Genomic DNA, 23,517 nt, shown 5'->3' on the forward strand with positions numbered 1-23,517 from the left:
ATCCTGCAAAGAGCACAGGGCTTAATCTTTTGTTGATGTTCTCCTTTTTTTTGCTGGCGAATGACAGATGAGGTTTAATATAACTATGGAGGCTGAGCTGAACAATCTCCAGGACAGAGGGGGGAGATACCTATTCCAGCCAGTTACCTTACCTTACAGCCAAACACATGCCAGTGAGGAGGAGGGGGAACATAGCTGAGCTCTTAAGATATTTATTTTATATTTCTCAGTTTTAACTGTAATATTAGACAAATAGGACCAAAGAAATAGAAGGGAGGAAGTGCTGGGATTTTTTTTGTTCATTTTCTATGTTTAGTGTTCCTTTAAGGCTACATTTGTAAGCTCATTAAAAAAATTTATTTTATTTTATTTTTATTTTTTGCTGTGATATATGGTAAGTTCCTGACACTGCTGCTCCTGACTCAGTTCTGTGCAGACTGGAATACAATTTTTTCTACTTGTATATTGCAATTCTCTGCACCATGATTGATCAGAAGTGGTGGTGAGCAAAAGAAGTGCAACAGCTTCTGTTCTAGTGATAGGTAGATGTCCAAAAGGTTGAACCCCCACCTATTGTCAAGTTAATGCGGCATACTGTACAGAAGTATGTACCATAGCTCTAGCTTCGTATCCTTGGACCCCCCTTCTAAAACAAAGCTCCAGTTTTGCTTATACTAGCCTTAAATAATTTAAAATTTTATCACTTGCCCCTCTGGATCTGATGGCCAAAGATTGGTTAAATGCAAAGATTCTGAGGAGCAAGTGTCAGGATTTTAAGTAGTGTGTATGTATAACAAATCTCATCAAGACATTATTCATTAAAGGGTTTGGGCCAAGTTATACCCTGTGATAACTAAATGACCAGTGGGAGTCCGACTACTGGGACCCCCACTGATAAGAAGAACTGGAGTCTCATTTCCCCTGTTTTGATGGAGCAGCAAGCCAATCATGCGCCCTGCTGCTCCATTCATTCTCTGTGGGACCACTGGAAATAGCCGAGCGATGTACTCTGCCATCACCCCCCATTCTCAGGATTGGTGGGGTCCCAGAGGTTGGACCCCCACTCCTCAGTTACCCCTATAGATAGCCCATTTGGCTGGGTTATCCTGCACCTTTTTCATGTGGAACCTGCATACATAATGAACTTGCTGTGGATTATAAAGTGGGAAGTACATCCATTATGCCACAAGGATTTTTTTTTTTTCGCTGTAGAAAATACCCCATTCACTTGCATTACTTGCAGTTTGTTGGCAAATTGTGTCAGAATTTAGGCCTGGAATCTACGCCTAAATCCTGGCAAAATAAAAAAAACTTTGTTAATGTGGCCTTAATTAAAGGGGTTGTCTGATTGGTGTTTTTTTTAATAGTTTAAAAGGATTAGAATGGAAAAAAACAAGGAAACAAGAAGTGATATTGAACTCGCCAATGCCCCGAAGCTCCCATTCTAACACCATTCCGAGTTCTTCCTCTTCCGAGTTTCTCCTAACACACAGGAAATGACCTCTCAGCCAATCAGTGGCTGCATCTGGTAACCACCGTGGTCAAAGATTGGTTATCTGTTGAGAGAGCCTGGGCAGGCACCCAGGGAACATTGGAGTGGGAGTTAGGATATGGCAAAAAATTATAACCATTGAGGGTCCAAAGAATGTTTTACGTCAGGTCAGCATTTTGTCTTTTAATTGCACAGATCTGATTTTATAATTACTGTCTAAGGGCACAATATAAAAGCCATTGGATGGCGTGGCCATTGTAAAGTTTTCTATTCTCCGAGTGCTGTCTTCTTTTAAAAGATTGTATTTAACACTGGTTGGATTTCTGTTATTGCTCGTAATTCCCCCCACACACCCCGTCTGTCTCCGTCACGCTGTATTGCCCTTCATTGCTTCTGCACCGTCACTTGCAGAGGATTAGTAATTATGAATGTGTTTAGGAATCAAACCGTAATAAAGAAAGGATCTGTTCGCTTCCACGTCTGATTCACCGTCATTGGTTTAATTCACCCTAAATTCAAGTCAAGAATGATCTTTATTATATATTTTGTTTGCTCGTTTTCTTTAACCTTCTGCTGTCGTGTTTGACAGGGCTGATTTATACCGTTTTATGCATAAATAGCCTTGCATGTAGATTTGATGCAGAGTTCTTGGGTTATAATGACTAAAGGCGTGGTTATATGTAACATTTTTTGAGTGATTAGTGCTAAGCATCTATCTATTTTCCATTATATTGTGTGCACTGCACCATATTCAGTCATCAGTATTAACCGGTCTTTATACCGTATGTTCGGACTGGGAAAAAATGCTTAAAGTGGCCCCGTTTTGTAGTCTGGTCTAAATTGATGGAAGGCAGGTCCAACACAAGTAGGTAGGACCAGCAATATCATATTGCAGCACATTATACCACCCCAATAGAGCCAAATACCACAGTCCATCACAAAATGCTGCCCCCATCAGCACAAAATACTTCCCCCAAAAAAAGTTCCACTGGCCAGCTGTGAGGAGAGCTGAGGCGGCCCCTTGGGCATTGGCCCACCGGGTAATTTCCCTGCAAGGTCTATGGCCACTCTGCCCCTGGTTATAGCACACACACATGACCAGAGCACCTGAAAGATCTATAAAGGGAATTTGTCACCGGGTTTATGCTGCCCCTTCGGAGGTCAGCGTAAACTGGTGTCAGAGACCTTTAATGAAGTGCAGTTTTACCTATTTCTGTTCAGGCGGTGTCTTAAAATGTTGGGCAGGACCAGTGGAAACCAGACGCTGGAGATCACTTTAATTGACAGGACCAGGCAGTGAAAATGTAATCATTCAAAGTAGGGGTGGGCGATATGGCCTAAAATCTATATTGCGATATAATTTTAAGCATGTGCGATATGCGATATATATTGCGATATATTGTTTTCTATATTTGGGGGGGCGTGTTTAAACTTTTTTAAACTTTTTATTTAATAACTATTAGTCTCCTTAAGGGCTAGAACGTAGAACCCTTGTCATATTCACCCTAATAGAGCTCTATTAGGGTGAATAGGACTTTACACTCTCCCTGCTGCCCTGTGCTTTGTGCACACAGCAGCAGGGAGCTGATCCCCCTCCCCTAAACGGTGCCATCCACAGATCCCCCCCCTCCCCTAAACGGTGCCATCCCCAGATCCCCCCCTCCCCTAAACGGTGCCATCCCCAGATCCCCCCCTCCCCTAAACGGTGCCATCCACAGATCCCCCCCCCTCCCCTAAACGGTGCCATCCACAGATCCCCCCCCCCTCCCCTAAACGGTGCCATCCACAGATCCCCCCTCCCCTAAACGGTGCCATCCACAGATCCCCCCCCCTCCCCTAAACGGTGCCATCCACAGACCCCCCCCTCCCCTAAACGGTGCCATCCACAGATCCCCCCCCTCCCCTAAACGGTGCCATCCACAGATCCCCCCCCCCCCCCCCTAAACGGTGCCATCCACAGATCCCCCCCCTCCCCTAAACGGTGCCATCCACAGATCCTCCCCCCTCCCCTAAACGGTGCCATCCACAGATCCCCCCCCCCTCCCCTAAACGGTGCCATCCACAGATCCCCCCCTCCCCTAAACGGTGCCATCCACAGATCCCCCCCTCCCCTAAACGGTGCCATCCACAGATCCCCCCCTCCCCTAAACGGTGCCATCCACAGATCCCCCCCCTCCCCTAAACGGTGCCATCCACAGATCCCCCCCCCCTCCCCTAAACGGTGCCATCCACAGATCCCCCCCCTCCCCTAAACGGTGCCATCCACAGATCCCCCCCCTCCCCTAAACGGTGCCATCCACAGATCCCCCCCCCCCCCCCCCCCCCTCACAGGAATACATTTAAAAACAAATCAGTAACTTTAACTTTATTCATTGGTGATCTCTTTACTGTATACCTTACTAGGTCTTAGCTCCGATAACAGCGGGCAGTGCGGGGGGCGGCGCTCACTCACTGACGTCACGCGCCTGCGCCGCCTAGTGGGAGGAGCAGGCGCGTGACGTCAGTGAGTGAGCGCCGCCCGCCCGCACTGCCTGCTGTTATCGGAGCTAAGACCTAGTAAGGTATACAGTAAAGAGATCACCAATTAATAAAGTTAAAGTTACTGATTAGTTTTTAAATGTTCTACTGTCAGCGGCGTGGCCCTGTATATTCTAACCCCAGGCAAGCGTCCCTGTCACCATGGGAACGCCTGGGGGTTAGAATATACCATCGGATTTGAGTTTTCACGCGCTCACTGAGATCGTGAAAACTCAATGATTTACTGTCAGTCCCTCCCCTCCTCTTTTGTCATTGGTGGAGGGACTCTCTCCTCCACTGTGCCCAGTGTGCCGGCTCAGGAGAAGATGGTGCGCGCAGAGAGCGCGATCATATCGCGGTCCGGCGATATAGGCGATATGCTCAAAATCCATATCGTGGCACAAATTTATATCGCATATCGCCTATATCGTCTATATCGCCCACCCCTAATTCAAAGTGCATAGGCTGCGGCAGTTGCAGAGAGAACAAAGTCTCTAGGTGTATGGGCAATGCCCCCGTTGCTTGTAGAGGCTCATTTGCATATAATAAAACATCATTTTTCTCAGCAATGCTGGCACATGTGCACCTGGCAGCTGAAGGCATCTGTGTCCATATGTAACAGGTCAGGCAGTTTCATAGGTACAAATCTGCTGACAGATGCCCATTAATGGATGCCAATTGGTGCTTTCCATCGACCATACTCGTCCATGTTAAAAAGTATGTATACTGTGCAGGGTCTGTTTTTTACTGGATACCTATGGATAAATCAGCGCAATCTGCTATGCTATACCATATAGTTAAAAAACCAAAACCAAAAAAACCCACATTATTCCATACCGCACAGTGGAGGCCAAAAGAGCCACGACCCACGTTGGTATAATAAAAGCCTATGGGTACATTTAATGTACAGCATATACATCAAATGTGTAGGGTAAATGCAGTGTGAAGGAGCCTAATACCATATTGCAGGAGAACCCATTTTGTAAGGTATGATACTTTATGATATTAGTTATCTTATTCTGTAATGAGCATGCGAATGGTATTCACTTTTTATCACATTTTATTGTTTTATATCTGTGGCACTAGGTACAAAACTACTTGGAATGGAGCCTTTTTCCGGTTATTGAGTATATTGTATCATCGGTCAGTACTTTGCAGACAACTAGGTTAATTTAGGTTATTTGTTTTTTTTTCTAGATTCTCTGCAAGCTCAGCTCATAAATATGGGAGTGATTCCTACATTAGTGAAGCTCCTTGGAGTTCATTCTCAGAACACTCCTTTGACGGAAATGTGCCTTGTTGCCTTTGGTAATTTAGCAGAGCTTGGTAAGTATACTAAAGACTGGACACAAATAAAGTTTGAATAGTGGCTTATTTTTTTTATGCTTTGCACAGATTTGCTTATATTCACTTTTGCAGCCATTTGTTTCATTACTGCAACACTACTAATATAAAAAGGCCACATATCTTTGCATAGGAGCTGTATACACAAAACACTAGGGTATATTTTCTGCTTCATTCCTTACTTTAGATGCGTGGAAACAATAAAAAAAAATGGTTGCTAACATGCTTATTCTTTATTACCTTTAGGCTACAAGCACACGAACGTTGTTTGTTTCCGTGTCTGTTCCGGGTTTTTTTTTGCGGCTAGGATGCAGACCCCATTCTATCTGCATTCCTATGTACCGTTCCGTAGCCCCGCAAAAAGAATATAACATGTCCTATTGTCCGTTTTAGGCATTGTTACAATGGATCCGCAAAAAAAAGGATGGCTTTTTTTTTTTTTTTTTTTTGCGGATCCGCAATTTGCGGAACGCAAAGCACATACTGTCGTGTGCATGTAGCCTTACTGTTCACTTTTTTTATTTATTTTTTTATCATAGAGTAATTTCTCCCCAAATTTCAGTTTCAGTATAGTTACTTCTTCCTTTGCCTCCACAGATTACTTACCTAGGTGTTTCTGTAACGCTCATCCAACCCAATGGCTATATTTACATACTCAGGTTTGGACATCCTGAAGCAGACGCCATGGGCTAGATTTATCAAAACTGATGCAAAGGAAAACCGGCTTAGTTGCCCAAAACTACTAATCAGATTCATACTTTTTTCAGTGCTCCTTTTGGAAAATGAAATGATCAATCTGATTGGTCACTAGGGAAACTAAGTCCGTTTTACCTTGCACCAGTTTTGATAAATCTGCTCCTATACTTATGAAATTGTAATGTTCATACCATGGAAAGGAGGGAGGATACATTTCATGAGAGACAGCAAAATTGGTGCCTTATTTTTGTTATCATTGTTCTCTTGAAATTATTCTTCACCCAATCTGCTGAAAGAGTAGTCTATTAGTGGCATCAGTGTTTTGTAGGGCATGATGCACACAGCAGCGTCTCACTGCGTCCTGGCCACAGTGTAGTGCTTTTGGATGACACCATGTTACAGAGACGGGGAGAATACCTCTGCTATAAGGAATCTAATAGATTTTTTTGAGTTTGATTCATTCATAGTCGATGTGCAATTGATGGCCTATGGAGTTACAGTTAAGCCGTACAACTTGGAAGTTGTACAGCGGTGTGACATGACTGTGGGGCCTATAAAGTTTTGGAGTAGATATGGAGGCCCTCATCCTGTAAATATTTATTCCTTTTCTCAGATCCAACAGATGATTTGGTAGATAGTTCATGGTTAATAAGACATATGCCCATCTTGCACCTTCTGTTTATCCATGGTATGACCGGGGTTCTTACCTTTTGAACCTGTTTGAATATAATTCATACCTTTTGAGAAGCCTGTTTTTTCTTTTTTTTCTTCTCTTTATAGAATCAAGTAAAGAGCAGTTTGCTTCTACAAATGTTGCAGATGAACTTGTTAAACTTTTTAAAAAGCAGTCGGAGCATGAAAAGAAGGAAATGATTTTTGAAGTTCTGGCTCCTCTTGCGGAAAATGGTAAAGATAATTGATTGAACCTGTCTTAAAGTAATATCGAGCCATTTTGTTAACCTCTGAAATGTTAAATGTGTGTAAAAATATTGCTAGTAAAGTCTGAAAATAATGGCTTGTTTAATTTATGGGGTTGTCTCAGTTTAGCACATGGCAATTATCATGTACAGAAAGTTAATACAAGCCACTTACTATTGTATTGTGATTATCCATATTGCTTCCTTAGCTGGCTTCATGCATTTCCCATCACATTATACACTGCTCGTTTCCATGGTTATAACCACAGTCAATCAGTGGTGGCCATGCTCACACACTATCGGAAAAAGTGCCGTCCTACGCACATTTCCATGATCCCATCCACTAGAGATGTCAAAGTTTTTTTCTGTGCTAGCATGGCCATCGCTGCTGGATTGCAGGGTGGTCGTAACCCCTGGAAACAAGCAGTGTATAATGTGATAGAAAAATGAATCAAGCCAGCAAAGGAGACAATATGGATAATCACTTTAGTAAGTGGCTTGTATTAACTTTGTCTACACATGATGAATGCCATTTGCTGAAGTGAGACAACCCCTTTAAAGGGGTTCTCCGGGAATTAAGAAAATGAAAATACTTGAATATTACTTTATTTTAATTATATTCCCAAATACATTTCATTAGTTATAATGGCTCGTTTTGTCCAGGGAGCAATCATTAGGAGAAATAAAATGCCTGCCATCCTATTAGTACACACAAAACCTGTCCTACTCACACAGGAGAACAAGTTACTTCACAGCACTGAGGTAAAGAGCTGCCTCATCCTCCTCTCCTGCTTGTTAGGGATTATACAGCTGATGAGAACTTTTTCAGAATTTCTGTGGGAATGGAGATCCGCATCATAGGGAATTTTGACGAATCACATGAGGTTGTAAGGGAGGTTCTGTTTGAATTTTGGGGCATCTTACGTGCCGATCTGGATGTTGGACATCTGGTTGGAGAGAGACCAGCTATTACATACCTACGCAGCCGTAATATCAGAGACCAGAGACTTGGTACACAGTTTCTACCAACCAGTAAAAACCGGTAGCAACTGGTTACAGAATCCGTTGAAGGGCACGTTTAGACGTGGCAAATGTATTGCCTGCGGTTCTATCAAAAAGGGCAGTACCTTCACAAGTACATCCACCGGCCGGTCCTACGAGATTAGAACATTCATCAACTTGCAACCTGTTCATGTGGTACGCAGTATGTAGGAAAAACCCTGAGAGACTTCAGGCAACGCATAGATGAACACCTTGGGGATATATACGCAAAGAGGCTGATACCCCAATTGCGCGCCATATGACGGAATGTCATATGGATGATACAGCTGGCATGAGCTTCCAGGGTATTGAAGTGATCAGACAGTCGCCGAGAGGCGGGGACATGGACAAGCGTTTGCTTCAAAAAGAGGCCCAATGGACCTTTCACCTCTGAACAGTTCAACCTGAGGGTTTAAATGATCACATCTCCTACAATTTTCTAAAATATTTGATGCGTAAGGAGCTTAAGTGCTCCGATATACCTCTGATGGGATTGTCATCATTTGAGTAACCCAGTTGTCCCGAATAGAACTCTGATGTGATGGTGGCCAATTGAGTAATATTCTTGGCACCTTTACAATGTCCCCTACCGGTGATCAGGGCACCAATTAGGACATCAGATCATCTAGGGCAGAGATATTAGGAAAGGATTGGGGCAAAAGACCCCACGGTGTGGTGGGGCCACGGTCCGGCATTGCATTTACTTACAGTATTTATCACCTATTGGGGCATGGAATGTGAGGTCCCTGTCACCTTATTGTAGTAACATCCAGGTCATGAATTGATATGGATGGATGATGGTAGTCGAGTGACTACTGGCACTTAAGTAATGGGAGTATACGTCTGTTGGCTTATGGTGGTTGTAATTTATGCCACTTCACGCCATCGCCATCCCCCTCTCCCATTCCATCTCCCTGGATGTACACGTTGGAGGAGTACATTCACCCACCACGGTTTTGATATACATATTTACTGTTAGCTGCAGTCACATTGGTGAAGTGACAGGCAGCCAATAATACGTTTATCATTGTGTGATGGGGGCCATAATGAATTTATTATGCCCCGGTCCTATTTCGTGTCACCCTGATGCCGTTTCCGCTCTCAATCTGCGCTTAGTGACCTTCTCTGACCAACAGAATTGTACCATTACAAGCTGATGCTTGCAGTTAGTTTTCATAATAAGGAGTCTGGCATTTGGATTATTTCCTGCTGACTGATCATCTGACAGTAAATATATCCGCCGCATATGATCCCTGTAATAGGAAGGTTTGTTTACCGGTCACGGCCGGTCTTCATGTATCGCAGCTGATGTCAGCCCAGGGGGAGTGTCTCAGTTGGAGCACTCCTACCTCCCGAGTTGGGTCAGTTGATTGGCCGAGTCGAGTGCTATGGGCAGAGCCGCATGGTTAAATCATCGTGGTTTCGGCGGCCGCACAAGTGCCAGGAGCTCAGCCACGTGTGAGAGGTGGCGTGCTCATTTTATGTTTGTCCGTAGGAATTTGTGACACTGGCAGTAACAGTATAAAGGCTCCTGATGAGGTGTTCTAAACAGAAACGCGTTGAGCCATTGTTAACGGACGACAGGAATATGTATTAGGCAGCGACACATAGATTTTAAGTCAGTCAGTGGTGAGGGACGTTGATTATGATACTAGGGTTTTTGTAGGATAGTAGGCTGCTAGTGATTTACACTGAGGGTGAGAGCAGTGTCTATCAACAGGAATCCATACAGCCTATATCCCAACCCCGTTCCCTCACTTAGGATACCTGGCTCATATAGGAGCGACAGTGTTGATACATTGATACATTGTTATAGGTACCCAGCGAGATCAGCAGAGTGCCTCATAGGCTGCTCCTAGTACTAAAGGCACATAGGAGCAATAGTGTGACTACATTCATACATGTACCCAGCAGGATCAGCAAAGAGTGCCATAACTGCTCCTAAGTATAGTATTGTTTTAATTATAGATGATTAGAATGTGGTCTCCTTGATTTTAAGTAAAGAAAGAGAAGAAAGTTTGTTTTGTTATTTTTATTTTACCGTCCCTACAGTTACTTACAGTATCAGGATTATAAACGCACCCTAACATTGACTCTTCTACACGTGTTAATATTTTTGTTGGTTGAGTTGATTATTAGTTCTAAGTAAGAATATACAGTAATTGTACCACTACCCCTTTGTCTTCATCTGCTAGCTTTAAAGATTTTCCTTTGCTTAAATCTGTCTTGGTGTACATCATAAACCTTATTTGTAAAATATGTAAAACGTAAAGGCAGTTTGGACCATTCTAAAATGCTGACATCACTCTGTAGTGACTGGCGAGAGCAGGACCAACAATAAGCTTTTACTGTTAAGAGTAGTGACAAATATGAAGTTTTATTCTGCCATCTTCTACTTTTTAAGTGCAGTAGAAGCAGAGTCTCACTGCTTCGCAGCCCCTGTCCTCTGCTTTCACAGCTGTAGCATTCAGCCAGGAGACCACTACAGCTATCAAGCGGGAGAGGGCAGGCCATGGAGCAGCTCAGTGCAGAGAGCAGTACACAGTAAAGCTCCACCTCCTTTGCACCTAAGGGACAGAATCTGCCAGAATAAAAGTTTATATACTCATTATGACCACCAGCTAATATCCAGATTAATCACTGTGTGCAGCACGGAGAGCAGCTAGACAGGCTGGGAGTGACTCCATAAGGTCCTAGTAGGCCAAGGCATCTGAAGCCATGCTCACTACCGTGCATACCATGGCTGCTGGAGGTGAAGAGGGGGGGATCCATTGAACGAACACAGCAATTGAGGTTGTCCCACAGATGCTCAATTGGGTCGAAGTCTGTGGAATTAAGGGTCAAGGGTAGTATTTGAAAGCCTTGGTCATGCTCTTCCAACCAATGTCGGACATTTCCAGCCGTGTGACATGTTGCCCTGTGTTGCTGGAAGATACCTTCCGCCCCAGGGAAGACAATAAGAATGTATGGGTGTAAGTGATCTGCAAGGATGGATTCATACCCAAATCGGAGAGCTCCTTCCACATGGATGAGTGGGCCCAGAGAATGCCACAAAAACATTCTCTAGACGATAATGCTGCCACCACCAGCTTGTGTTTTTCCACTAATGGTCGCAGGGTGTTTGTTCTGTGATGTTTCTTGCATGACACACCAACTTACATCCCTTTGATGAAACAGAAAACATTATCCGTCAGAGAAGGCAATCCTTTCCCAATCAGTGGAGGTCCAGTTCCGATACTGCCACAAAAATGTAAGCCTTTTCTGCCGATTTTGTTAGCAGAGGTGCAGCGACCATCCGTCTACTTCGGAACCCCATACACAGTAGGGTTCACTGAACTGTTTTAGACACACATCTGGCAGCACCCAGTTCATCTTGGTGGTAAGCTGCTCCACTGTAGACTGCTGGTCCACCGTCGCCCACCTTTTGTGGCTGACGTTCACCTCTAACTTCACTGGCATGTGGTGCTCCGCAGTTTCCATGCCACTTATTTTCTGTAGTGCCATTTGTCCACTCACAATACATTTTCAGCACAGCAGTAGGTGAACAGTTCACAAACTACGCAGTTTCAGAAATCCTGCCACCCTTGGCCCAAAAGCCAATATCCTAATCATCCCTTTTTGCAACTCTGATAAATCAACCCTTTATCCCATGACAGGATTGAGGGATATGTGTGCAGACAGACTATCGCACACCTTATATACTCGCCAAACCAGCTCACGACACGTGACTTCTTCATGAGCTACGTGCTTCTGACGTCGAAAGTAGGAATTGGCCATAATAATTTAATGACTCGACTGTATATTTTCATTCTCCAGTTATATGGCAGGGACAAATTCTATCCTTACAGTTGGTGATATAGGAACTTTGTTGGAAAGGTTTCTTCTTTCATTGTATGTATTGTGTGCTACCTGTTTTCCAACCGGTTTAATTGCTTGTAACACATGACAAACAACCCGCTACCAACTACTGTGTTGTGACTTGTCTGAAAAGCAAAAGTGACCTTTCTGTAGGAAGCACACGACTGCGTTCCTGCTGACATCTCTCCAACTGTGACCATTTCTGACAGGCTGTTAACAAAATAGCAGAATGCAATTTACAACCAAAAAGAAACTATGATGTTCTATGTGCTTAGGCTTGTATGTCCTTCAGCTGTCATCATATGAATTATATTGAAGTGATACAGCTACATTATGCATTACTGTTTAGCTTGGAGGCCTTATTCTGACCCATCTTTATCAAAAAGCACTTTTCACTGTGTATATAAGCCAATCAGTGGCTTCAGTGGTCACTTACCATACTACTGGCATCCGTGCTTAGCGGTGGGAACCAAAAGAATATCAACAGAAAAAAAAAGACTTTAGTCTTCACTCATGGCAAATTTCAGCAGACCTGCTGTTGATAAAGATTTTCTTCTCAAATATTGTTTACACGAATATGGTAAAATGGAAAAACCACCACAAGTCAGAGTACAGTTGCATGTGGTCAATGATTAGGATAAAGTGCGACTGGTACCAGTCACTACTGTGATATGACTCTCGTACACTGGACTCAACATACATACATAGTGATTCCCTGCAACTGTGATGTGACCTTAGCTCCAGTTGGTCCTATCTTCCTTCTCCATGATCCGTGAAATCTGCTCCAGAGAAAGGTAGTTGCCCTTCTGTCCTAAAATAGGAGAAGCGGCTGTCCCATAAAGGCCGGGCATGGTGACATGAAATAGTAACAGAAAGGAGACCACATTGTTATTTTTGCTATGGGGTCTCCTCTACATTCTGAACCCCTAATATTGCAGGTATTCAACTACTTTGGACTGAGTATAAAAATAAAACTTTTGAGGGTTAATGGTGATGAGATTGAACCCCTACATAAGCAGATTGTATAATGTTGTTGTCCTCACAATCTCGTTTCTTAAATACCTGCAGTTAATATGCAGTATTTACCAAATTACTATCTCTCACACTCTCTACACCACATTAAGCCATAAAGGTCTAGTTTTCCTAAATCTGTTTATGCAATCTTCCTATTTTGCCATGGCTACTGATACTATTTCTACTCCCAATTTTTAAATTGCATGAACCCTTCTGATATAGCTTGTCATGCTGTATCAGGGTGGATTTGATTTAAATCAAACAGATTTAAATCACGATTTAAATCACTAGTCAGTAAGGCTTGATTTAAATCATAGTTTTCTACATAAAGACTAATTCTTGCTGGTATAACTTATAATATGCAAGTAGATGGAGATTTTTAGAATAACAACTTTTCATATTAGTTTGATTAGGTTGATTCTGCATTCATAGGTTTGTAGAAGTTAGGATTAAAGGGTTTCTGTCACCCTGCAAAACTCTTTTTTTTTTTTTGGGCTAGTTAGATTGCTCATAGTGCGATATAGCAGAATATAATGGTATTACTTACTTTCATGCGGCCGATTCTTTATAAAACAAACTTTTATAATATGTTAATGAGGGCTCTACCAGCAAGTAGGGCGTCTACTTGCTGGTAGCTGCAGCAGAAATCCGCCCCCTCGCCGTGTTGATTGACAGGGCCAGCCGTGATCTCCTCCTCCGGCCGGCCCTGTCAGTAATTCAAAAATCGCGCGCCTCGCGTCATTCGGCGCAGGCGCTCTGAGATGAGGAGGCTCGTATCCTCAGCACTCCCTCAGTGCGCCTGCGCCGATGACATCACCGAAAGAGAAGACGTCATCGGCGCAGGCGCACTGAGGGAGTTCTGAGGATACAAGCCTCCTCATCTCAGAGCGCCTGCGCCGAATGACGCGAGGCGCGCGATTTTTGAATTACTGACAGGGCCGGCCGGAGGAGGAGATCACGGCTGGCCCTGTCAATCAACACGGCGAGGGGGCGGATTTCTGCAGCAGCTACCAGCAAGTAGACGCCCTACTTGCTGGTAGAGCCCTCATTAACATATTATAAAAGTTCGTTTTATAAAGAATCGGCCGCATGAAAGTAAGTAATACCATTATATTCTGCTATATCGCACTATGAGCAATCTAACTATCCCCAAAAAAAAAAAAGAGTTTTGCAGGGTGACAGAAACCCTTTAAGGTCTTTTTCTCAACTCTGTTCATGTTATAACATTTTTGCTGTGAAGAAGAGGCATGTGATCTCTGCTGAGTCAAATTCAGTTTTGAGAACTGCAAAAGTGAACCAAGCATCTGTGATAATATCTTGTAGACAGAGAAACTGCCCAATAATCTTACAAAAACCTCTGGAAGAGCTTGACATTGTGAATGGATTAATGGAATTTATTTACCCAAAAAATTTAACATACAGCCTTATTCTACATAATTAAAAAACTACCGTAATCTTTATTTCATGATGGAATAACCTTTGGATGGTAATATATTTTCCTCAAAAAAGCATTTTTTATTAAAAAAATCCGATTTTAAATCCCCAAAATCCGATTTTAAATCCCCAAAATCCGATTTTAAATCCCCAAAATCCGATTTTAAATCCCCAAAATCCGATTTTAAATCCCCAAAATCCGATTTTAAATCCCCAAAATCCGATTTTAAATCCCCAAAATCCGATTTTAAATCCCCAAAATCCGATTTTAAATCCCCAAAATCCGATTTAAATAAAAAAAAATCGTTTTTTTGTTGTTGTTTTTTTGTTTTTTAACATTGATTTTTATCCACCCTGTGCTGTATTAATTGTGTCCTTTTTATACAGAAATGATTTGGAAAAGCAACGACCCTGCTGCATTAATTATGCAGGAAATAAAGAGGGTATGATACACTTTATGCTAAATTTTTATGGAACATGGCAGTGCCAGGCATCTTACATGAAGCTGTAGGACTCCTTTTTGAACCAAAGGATTCCAAGTATAGTCCATAAATTGCAAAGTTGTCTAAACAGTGTTCCAGAGATCACTGAGTTCATTGAGCAGGGATTCCTAAAGGTGTTACGCACACCTGTTTCCTCTGTAAATGCACACATCAGGCACTACCTGATCTGGCACAGTTTTGGAATTATGTATAAAAAGTACTCAGGAGAAAAATGGCCATTAATGCCATAAACTTAATCCCACTGCTGAAAGAGGTTAGCCTATCTCGCACTTTGGTGGCATATCACTATGAAATGCCACCAATGTCCAACAGGTGCGGGTCCCGCATCTGGGACCTGCACCGATCTCTAGGATGGGGCCCCAAAGTGAAGGAGAGCGCACTGCTCATGTGCAGCGTGCTCTCCATTCAAATCTATAGGAGTTCCAAAAAGAGCCAATTTAGCGCACTAAGCTACAGTATTTCTGGGACTCTCATAGAAGTGAATGGAGAGCACACTGCACAAGAGCAGCCGCCGCTTAATTCACCTCTATGGGAGTTCCTGAAATAGCCGAGGCAGTGCTCAGCAATTTTAGGCACTTCAATAGAAGTGATTGAGGTTGGTCGTGCTTCTGTGATGCGCCCTCATCCACTTGGGGAACCTGTTCTAGAGATAGGTTTGGGTCTAATCTCTGGTACCTACATCTATCAGACATTGGTGGCATAGCCTAGCGATATGCCACCAAAGTGCAAAATGGGAAAATCCCTTTAATGCTACAAATATTGATGACATATCCTCAGGATAATGTAAGGTAGATGTCACCCCATTTAAATTGTGGGGCTCAAGTAGGTTCTTAACCTCTTAAGGACATAGGGCGTACAGGTACGCCCTTGTGCCCTGGTACTTAAGGACACAGGGCGTACATGTACGCCCTGTGTATTTTCGATCACTGCCGTGCGGCTGGCAGTGATCGGAACCCGGTGCCTGCTCAAATCATTGAGCAGGCACCTAGGCTAAATGCGCGGGGGGGTCCCGTGACCCCCCCATGTCGGCGATCGCGGCAAACCGCAGGTCAATTCAGACCTGCGGTTTGCTGCGATTTCTGAAGTTTCTGGTCCCCGCAGTCCCTGACCGCAGGGATCAGAAACTTTATATGCCAAAAAAAAAGTTTTATTTACCCCCCCCCTGCACCCCCGAATGATTTTTATGGTGGCGGGAGGTGCAGGGGGAGGGTTGCGGGCGGTGTGGGCGGTGCGGGAGGCGGGCGGTGCGGCAGGCGGGATCGCGATCCCCCGCCCGCCTCCCCTTGTATAATCGTTGGTGTCTAGTGGGGATACCAGGGTGCCAGCACATTGCTGGCACCCTGGTTTAAACGGCTGACATCTGCGATGCGATGTCAGCCGTTTAACCCTTTCCATACAGCGGTCCGTACGGACCGCTGTATGGAAAAGGTTAACAGCGCAGGGAGCTCCCTCCCTCTCCCATCGGGGGGCTGCTGTGCCTTTGCAGCCCCCCGATGGGGAGGGAGAGAGCCCCCAGAGAGCCCCCCGAGAGATCCCCTCCTTACCCTTCCCCGTCTGCGAAGTTCTGAGCAGTACTGAGCAGACGGGGAAGGTTCCCATGGCAACAGGACGCCTCTCAGGCGTCCTGCTGTCCATGGTGCTGAACAGATCTGTGCTGAATGGCATAGATCTGTTCAGTGTAAGTAAAATACAGTACAGAACAATATATATTGTACTGTACTGTATTATACAGACATCAGACCCACTGGATCTTCAAGAACCAAGTGGGTCTGGGTCAAAAAAAAGTGAATAAAAGTGAAAAAAAAAGTAAAAATCAAAAAACACATTTATCACTGATAAAAAATGAAAAAAATAAAATTCCCTACACATGTTTGGTATCGCCGCGTCCGTAACGACCTGATCTATAAAACGGTCATGTTACTTTACCCGAACGGTGAACACCATAAAAATAAAAAATAAAAAACTATGATGAAATTGAAATTTTGCCCACCTTACTTCCCAAAAAAGGTAATAAAAGTGATCAAAAAAGTCGCATGTACGCCAAAATTGTAACAATCAAACCGTCATCTCATCCCGCAAAAATCATACCCTACCCAAGATAATCGCCCAAAAACTGAAAAAACTATGGCTCTTAGACTAAAAAATGAAAAAAATAAAATTCCCTACACGTTTGGTATCGCCGCGTCCGTATCGCCCGGCTCTATAAAAATATCACATGATCTAACCCCTCAGATGACCACCGTAAAAAAATAAAAATAAAAACGGTGTAAAAAAAGCCATTTTTTGTCATCTTACGTCACAAAAAGTGTAATAGCAAGCAATCAAAAAGTCATATGCACCCCAAAATAGATGCCAATCAAACCGTCATCTCATCCCGCAAAAAATGAGACCCTACTTAAGATAATCGCCCAAAAACTGAAAAAACTATGGCTCTTAGACTATGGAGACACTAAAACATTTTTTTGGTTTTAAAAATGAAATCATTGTGTAAAACTTACATAAATAAAGAAAAAAATTGTATACATATTAGGTATCTCCGCGTCCGTGACAACCTGCTCTATAAAATTACCACATGATCTAACCTGTCAGATGAATGTTGTAAATAACAAAAAAAAAACGGTGCCAAAAAAGCTATTTCTTGTTACCTTGCCGCACAAAAAGTGTAATATAGAGCAACCAAAAATCATATGTACCCTAAACTAGTACCAACAAAACTGCCACCCTATCCCGTAGTTTCTAAAATGGGGTCACTTTTTTGGAGTTTCTACTCTAGGGGTGCATCAGGGGGGCTTCAAATGGGACATGGTGTCAAAAAAACCAGTCCAGCAAAATATGCCTTCCAAAAACCATATGGTGTTCCTTTCCTTCTGCGCCCTGCCATGTGCCCGTACAGCTGTTTACGACCACATATGGGGTGTTTCTGTAAACTACAGAATTAGGGCCATAAATAATGAGTTTTGTTTGGCTGTTAACCCTTGCTTTGTAACTGGAAAAAAAATATTAAAATGGAAAATCTGCCAAAAAAGTGAAATTTTGAAATTGTATCTCTATTTTCCATTAAATCTTGTGCAACACCTAAAGGGTTAACAAAGTTTGTAAAATCAGTTTTGAATACCTTGAGGGGTGTAGTTTCTTAGATGGGGTCACTTTTATGGAGTTTATAATCTAGGGGTGCATCAGGGGGGCTTCAAATGGGACATGGTGCCAAAAAAACAGTCCAGCAAAATCAGCCCTCCAAAAACCAAACGGCGCACCTTTCACTCTACGCCCCGCTGTGTGCCCGTACAGTAGTTTACGGCCACATATGGGGTGTTTCTGTAAACAGCAGAGTCAGGGCAATAAAGATACAGTCTTGTTTGGCTGTTAACCCTTGCTTTGTTAGTGGAAAAAATGGGTTAAAATGGAAAATTAGGCAAAAAAATGAAATTCTCAAATTTCATCGCCATTTGCCAATAACTCTTGTGCAACACCTAAAGGGTTAACGACGTATGTAAAATCAGTTTTGAATACCTTGAGGGGTGTAGTTTCTTAGATGGGGTCACTTTTAGGGAGTTTCTCCTCTAGGGGTGCATCAGGGGGCTTCAAATGGGACATGGTGTAAATAAACCAGTCCATAAAAATCAGCCTTCCAAAAACCAAACGGCGCACCTTTCACTCTACGCCCCGCTGTGTGGCCGTACAGTAGTTTACGGCCACATATTGGGTGTTTCTGTAAATGGCAGAGTCAGGGCAATAAAGATACAGTCTTGTTTGGCTGTTAACCCTTGGTTTGTTAGTGGAAACAATGGGTTAAAATGAAAAATTAGACAAAAAAATGAAATTCTCAAATTTCCTCCCTATTTGCCAATAACTCTTGTGCAACACCTAAAGGGTTAACAACGTATGCAAAATCAGTTTTGAATACCTTGAGGGGTGTAGTTTCTTAGATGGGGTCATTTTTGGGTGGTTTCTATAATGTAAGCCTCGCAAAGTGACTTGAGACCTGAACTGGTCCCTAGAAATTGAGTTTTTGTAAATTTCGGAAAAATTTCAAGATTTGCTTCTAAACTTCTAAGCCTTATAACATCCCCAAAAAATAAAATATCATTCCCAAAACAATTCAAACATGAAGTAGACATATGGGGAATGTAAAGTCATCACAATTTTTGGGGGTATTACTATGTATTACAGAAGTAGAGAAACTGAAACTTTGAAATTTGCTAATTTTTTTCAAATTTTTGTTAAATTAGGTATTTTTTGGTGCAAAAAAAATTTTTTTTTTGACTCCATTTTACCAGTGTCATGAAGTACAATATGTGACGAAAAAACAATCTCAGAACGGCCTGGATAAGTCAAACCGTTTTAAAGTTATCAGCACTTAAAGGGACTCTGGTCAGATTTTCAAAAAATGGCCTGGTCCTAAGGTGTAAAAAGGCTGTGTCCTTAAGGGGTTAAAGGGGTTGTCTCACTTCAGTAAGTTGCATTTATCATGTAGAGAAAGTTAATACAAACCACTTACTAATGTATTGTTATTATCCATATTGCTTCATTTGCTGGCTGGATTCATTTTTCCATCACATTACACACTGCTCGTGTCCATGGTTATAGACCACCCTGCAATCCATCAGTGGTGGTCGTGCTTGCACACTATAGGAAAAAGTGTCAGCCTCTTTGGTGGCCGGAACACTGGGAGCACATATAGGCCACTGCCTTTTCCTATGTTGTGCAAGCACTACCACCACTGCTGGATTGCAAGGTGGTCTGTCACCATGGAAATGAGCAGTGTATATGTGACGGAAAAATTAATCCAGCCAGCAAAGGAGGCAATATGGATAAGAACAATAGATTAGTAAGTGCTTTGTATTAACTGTCTCTACATGATAAATGCCACTTACTGAAGTAAGACAACCCCTTTAACTTATATGTACACTCATTGACAAAAAAGTAACACACCAAAGAGGACTTGTTAGAATCAAATGAAACTGTATATGTGTGAATGTAATGATGACTGTAAGTGATTACAGTATTCCAGTGAAAGGATAGTTTATTGGGGAAAACTGTACAGTTGAAAGGAGGCTCTTGTCCCCTGTTGAACCACCTTTGGCTTGGATACAAGATGAGAAATGATTGGGCATGAAGGCAGACAGGTGCTATATGGTATGCTGTGGCACATTTGCCTACAGATGTTGCAGCTGGGCTTGTGGATCCTGCGCTATAAATACTTAATTGGAGATTCCTATTTGAAGTCTGGCAACCAGGCAAGCCAAGGAAGTGTTGCAATCTTGCGTAGACATTCCTGGAAAACCCTTTTTGTGTGTGGGCAAGCATTATTCTGCTGAAAAATGGTAGCTGGAAGCCCTGCCATGAGAGGCAACATGTGCCCACAGGATGTCCTGCACATATCTCTGGGCTGATAATGTCCCTCGTATCACTACTAGGGGTGACTGACTGTTATATGCGATGACTCTTCAGATCATCACACCGCAGTTGGGGTATTTTGTCTCTCTACAGCAAAGGCAGAATTAGGGTCCATTCACACGTCCGTTGTTTCTTTCCTGATCTGTTCCGTTTTTTGCGGAACAGATCTGGACCAGTTCTGTACCCATTCATTTTCAATGGGTCCTGAAAAAAAATCAGACATTGAGCTGTCCGATTTTTTTCAGGACCCATTGAAAATGAATGGGTACAGAACTGGTCCAGATCTGTTCCGCAAAAAACGGAACAGATCAGGAAAGAAAAAACGGACGTGTGAATGGACCCTTAAAGTGCTCACCATGAGGTCTCCATACTCTAACCCAACCGTCGTCAGATCCCAAACAGAACCTGGATTCTTTCTAGTAACATAGTACATAAGGCCAAAAAAAGACATTTGTCCATCCAGTTCGGCCTGTCATCCTGCAAGTTGATCCAGAGGAAGGCAAAAAAAAAACCTGTGAGGTAGAAGCCAATTTTCCTCACTTTAGGGGAAAAAAAAATTCCTTCCTGACTCCAATCAGGCAATCAGAATAACTCCCTGGATCAACGACCCCTCTCTAGTAGCTATAGCCTGTAATATTATTACACTCCAGAAATACATCCAGGCCCCTCTTGAATTCCTTTATTGTACTCACCATCACCACCTCCTCAGGCAGAGAGTTCCACAGTCTTACTGCTCTTACCGTAAAGAATCCTTTTCTATGTTTGTGTACAAACCTTCTTTCCTCCAGACGCAGAGGATGTCCCCTCGTCACAGTTACAGTCCTGGGGATAAATAGACGATGGGATAGATCTCTGTACTGACCCCTGATATATTTATACATAGTAATTAGATCTCCCCTCAGTCGTCTTTTTTTCTAAAGTGAATAACCCTAATTTTGATCTTTCAGGGTACTGTAGTCCCCCCATTCCAGTTATTACTTTAGTTGCCCTCCTCTGGACCCTCTCCAGCTCTGCTATGTCTGCCTTGTTTACAGGAGCCCAGAACTGTACACAGTACTCCATGTGTGGTCTGACTAATGATTTGTAAAGTGGTAGGACTATTTTCTCATCACGGGCATCTATGCCCCTTTTGATGCAACCCATTATCTTATTGGCCTTGGCACCAGCTGCCTGACGCTGGTTTTTGCAGCTTAGTTTGCTGTTTATTAAAATTCCTAGATCCTTTTCCTTGTCAGTGTTACCGAGTGTTTTACCATTTAGTATGTACGGGTGACTTGCATTATTCCTTTCCATGTGCATAACTTTACATTTGTCAGTGTTAAACCTCATCTGCCACTTATCTGCCCAAGCCTCCGATCTATCAAGATCCCTCTGTAGTAGTATACTGTCCTCTTCAGTGTTAATTACTTTACACAGTTTAGTGTCATCTGCGAAAATTTATACTTTACTATGCAAGCCTTCTACAAGATCATTAATAAATATATTGAAGAGGATAGGGCACAGTACTGACCCCTGAGGTACTCCACTAGTGACAGTGACCCAATCTGAGTGTGTACAGTTAATAACCACCCTCTGTTTTCTATCATTGAGCCAGACTTACCCACATACTGATGTTTTCTCCCAGTCTGAGCATTCTCATTTTATATACTAACCTTTTATGTGGTAGTGTCAAATGCTTTGGAGAAGTCCAGATATATACGACATCCATTGATTCGCCGCTGTCAAGTCTAGAACTTACCTCCCCATAGAAACTGATTAAGTTAGTTTGGCATGACCGATCCCTCACGAAGCCATGCTGATATGGCGTTATTTGCTTATTTCCGTTGAGATGCTCTAAGATAGCATCTCTCAGAAAACCTTCAAACAGTTTACCCACAACAGATGTTAAACTTACCGGCCTATAGTTTCCAGGCTCTGTTTTTGGACCCTTTTTGAATATTGGCACCACATTTGCCATGCGCCAATCCTGTGGGACATTCTCTGTCAGTATAGAGTCCGATTCATCACTAAACAGTTACAGTCCGTAGTTATCCAGGTTTCTTGTTCACAATTCCACTGCAAACCAAGGTGACGGTGGCTGGCTGTCAATGGTAGGACACGTAATGGACACCCTAACACCAAATTTCCTTCTGCTATGCGCCTGGAAATTATCTGGGCAGAGACAAGGATGCCACCACAAACTGTGGGAGCTGCTCATGCTTGTCGGTGGATTATACGATCCTCTCTACTGGTGTCCTGTATAGGTCACTCGGAGCCCGTGCGTACCCGCACATAATGCTGTTCCTAGCAGCTAGGTCAAAATGCTTTAGATGGCAGGGAGTTTATTAAAACATCCATTCTACTTCTCTGTCTAGTTGTTGGTTCGCCCCCTCTCAAAGCTCTGCTGTTGCGACGGCAAGCAGGTAAACAATGATCTGATATGATATTGATGACCTGTCCTGACTGGTACTCTTTTAGTCCCTGTAGTAGAACTCCTTTCAAAATTAACATCAGAATAGTACCAGGGAATGTTCCAGTTGTGAGAGTGGAAGCTGCCTAATCAACATTGCCAAAGCCCTGCAAAGGGACAGCAGAGTAAAAAACATAAATCTTTAGTTGTTCACTGTCCACAATAGATAGTTACAATGTATGTCTACCTGCTGATCAATAGTGACAAAGACCAATTTTCGAGAATAATCTAGACCTACATGCAACCAGGTGGGCGACAATGTCTTACTGTAAGGCCTCATGCACACGACAGTGAATAATGGCCGTGTGACGGCCGTCACACGGCCATTTTTTAGTACCAATGAAAGTCTATAGGGCTATTCACATGGCCATTCTTTTAGCGGCCATTGAATAGCGACCGTCCAAAAATAGGACATGTCCTATTTTTTTCCCGTTTTCACGGTCAGACGGACCCATTGAAATCAATGGGACCGTTTTTAACGGGCGATTGACAGGAGTGCACCCGTCTAACGGACGTTAAAAACGGGTACACTTTACCCAGGAGGGGTTAAAAAAAACCTCACCTTATCCACTTGCTCGTGGTGCGGCAGTCTCTTCTCTCTTCATTGAGCAGGACCTGCCGAAGGACCTGCGATATGCGTGGTGACGTAACCACGTGGGAGCGCGCAGTGACATCATTGCGCACCTTCGGCAGGTCCCGTTCAGTGAAGAGAGAAGAGACTTCTGCAGCGCGAGCAAGTGGATGAGGTTTTTGTAAAATCAACAAAAAGAAAAACAATGGTGGGCCATTATGGGGGCATTATTACAGCTGGGGACAGTAAAAAAAAAAAAATTATTCCTACACTACGGGGGATAT

General features: G+C 43.0%; 1 protein-coding gene across 2 annotated transcripts in view; it reads left to right on the forward strand.

The window, feature by feature from the left end:
* Positions 1 to 23,517, forward strand: part of RAP1GDS1 (Rap1 GTPase-GDP dissociation stimulator 1) — a 143,736-nt gene that overhangs the window by 93,062 nt on the left and 27,157 nt on the right. For both annotated transcript variants that reach the window (XM_040418178.1, XM_040418179.1), the window contains 2 exons: positions 5,207 to 5,335; positions 6,830 to 6,955. In XM_040418178.1, coding sequence (XP_040274112.1) covers positions 5,207 to 5,335; positions 6,830 to 6,955 — 255 coding nt within the window. The remainder of the gene's footprint in view (positions 1 to 5,206; positions 5,336 to 6,829; positions 6,956 to 23,517) is intronic.

Source organism: Bufo bufo, chromosome 2 (genome assembly GCF_905171765.1).
Source record: "Bufo bufo chromosome 2, aBufBuf1.1, whole genome shotgun sequence".
NCBI lineage: Eukaryota > Metazoa > Chordata > Amphibia > Anura > Bufonidae > Bufo > Bufo bufo.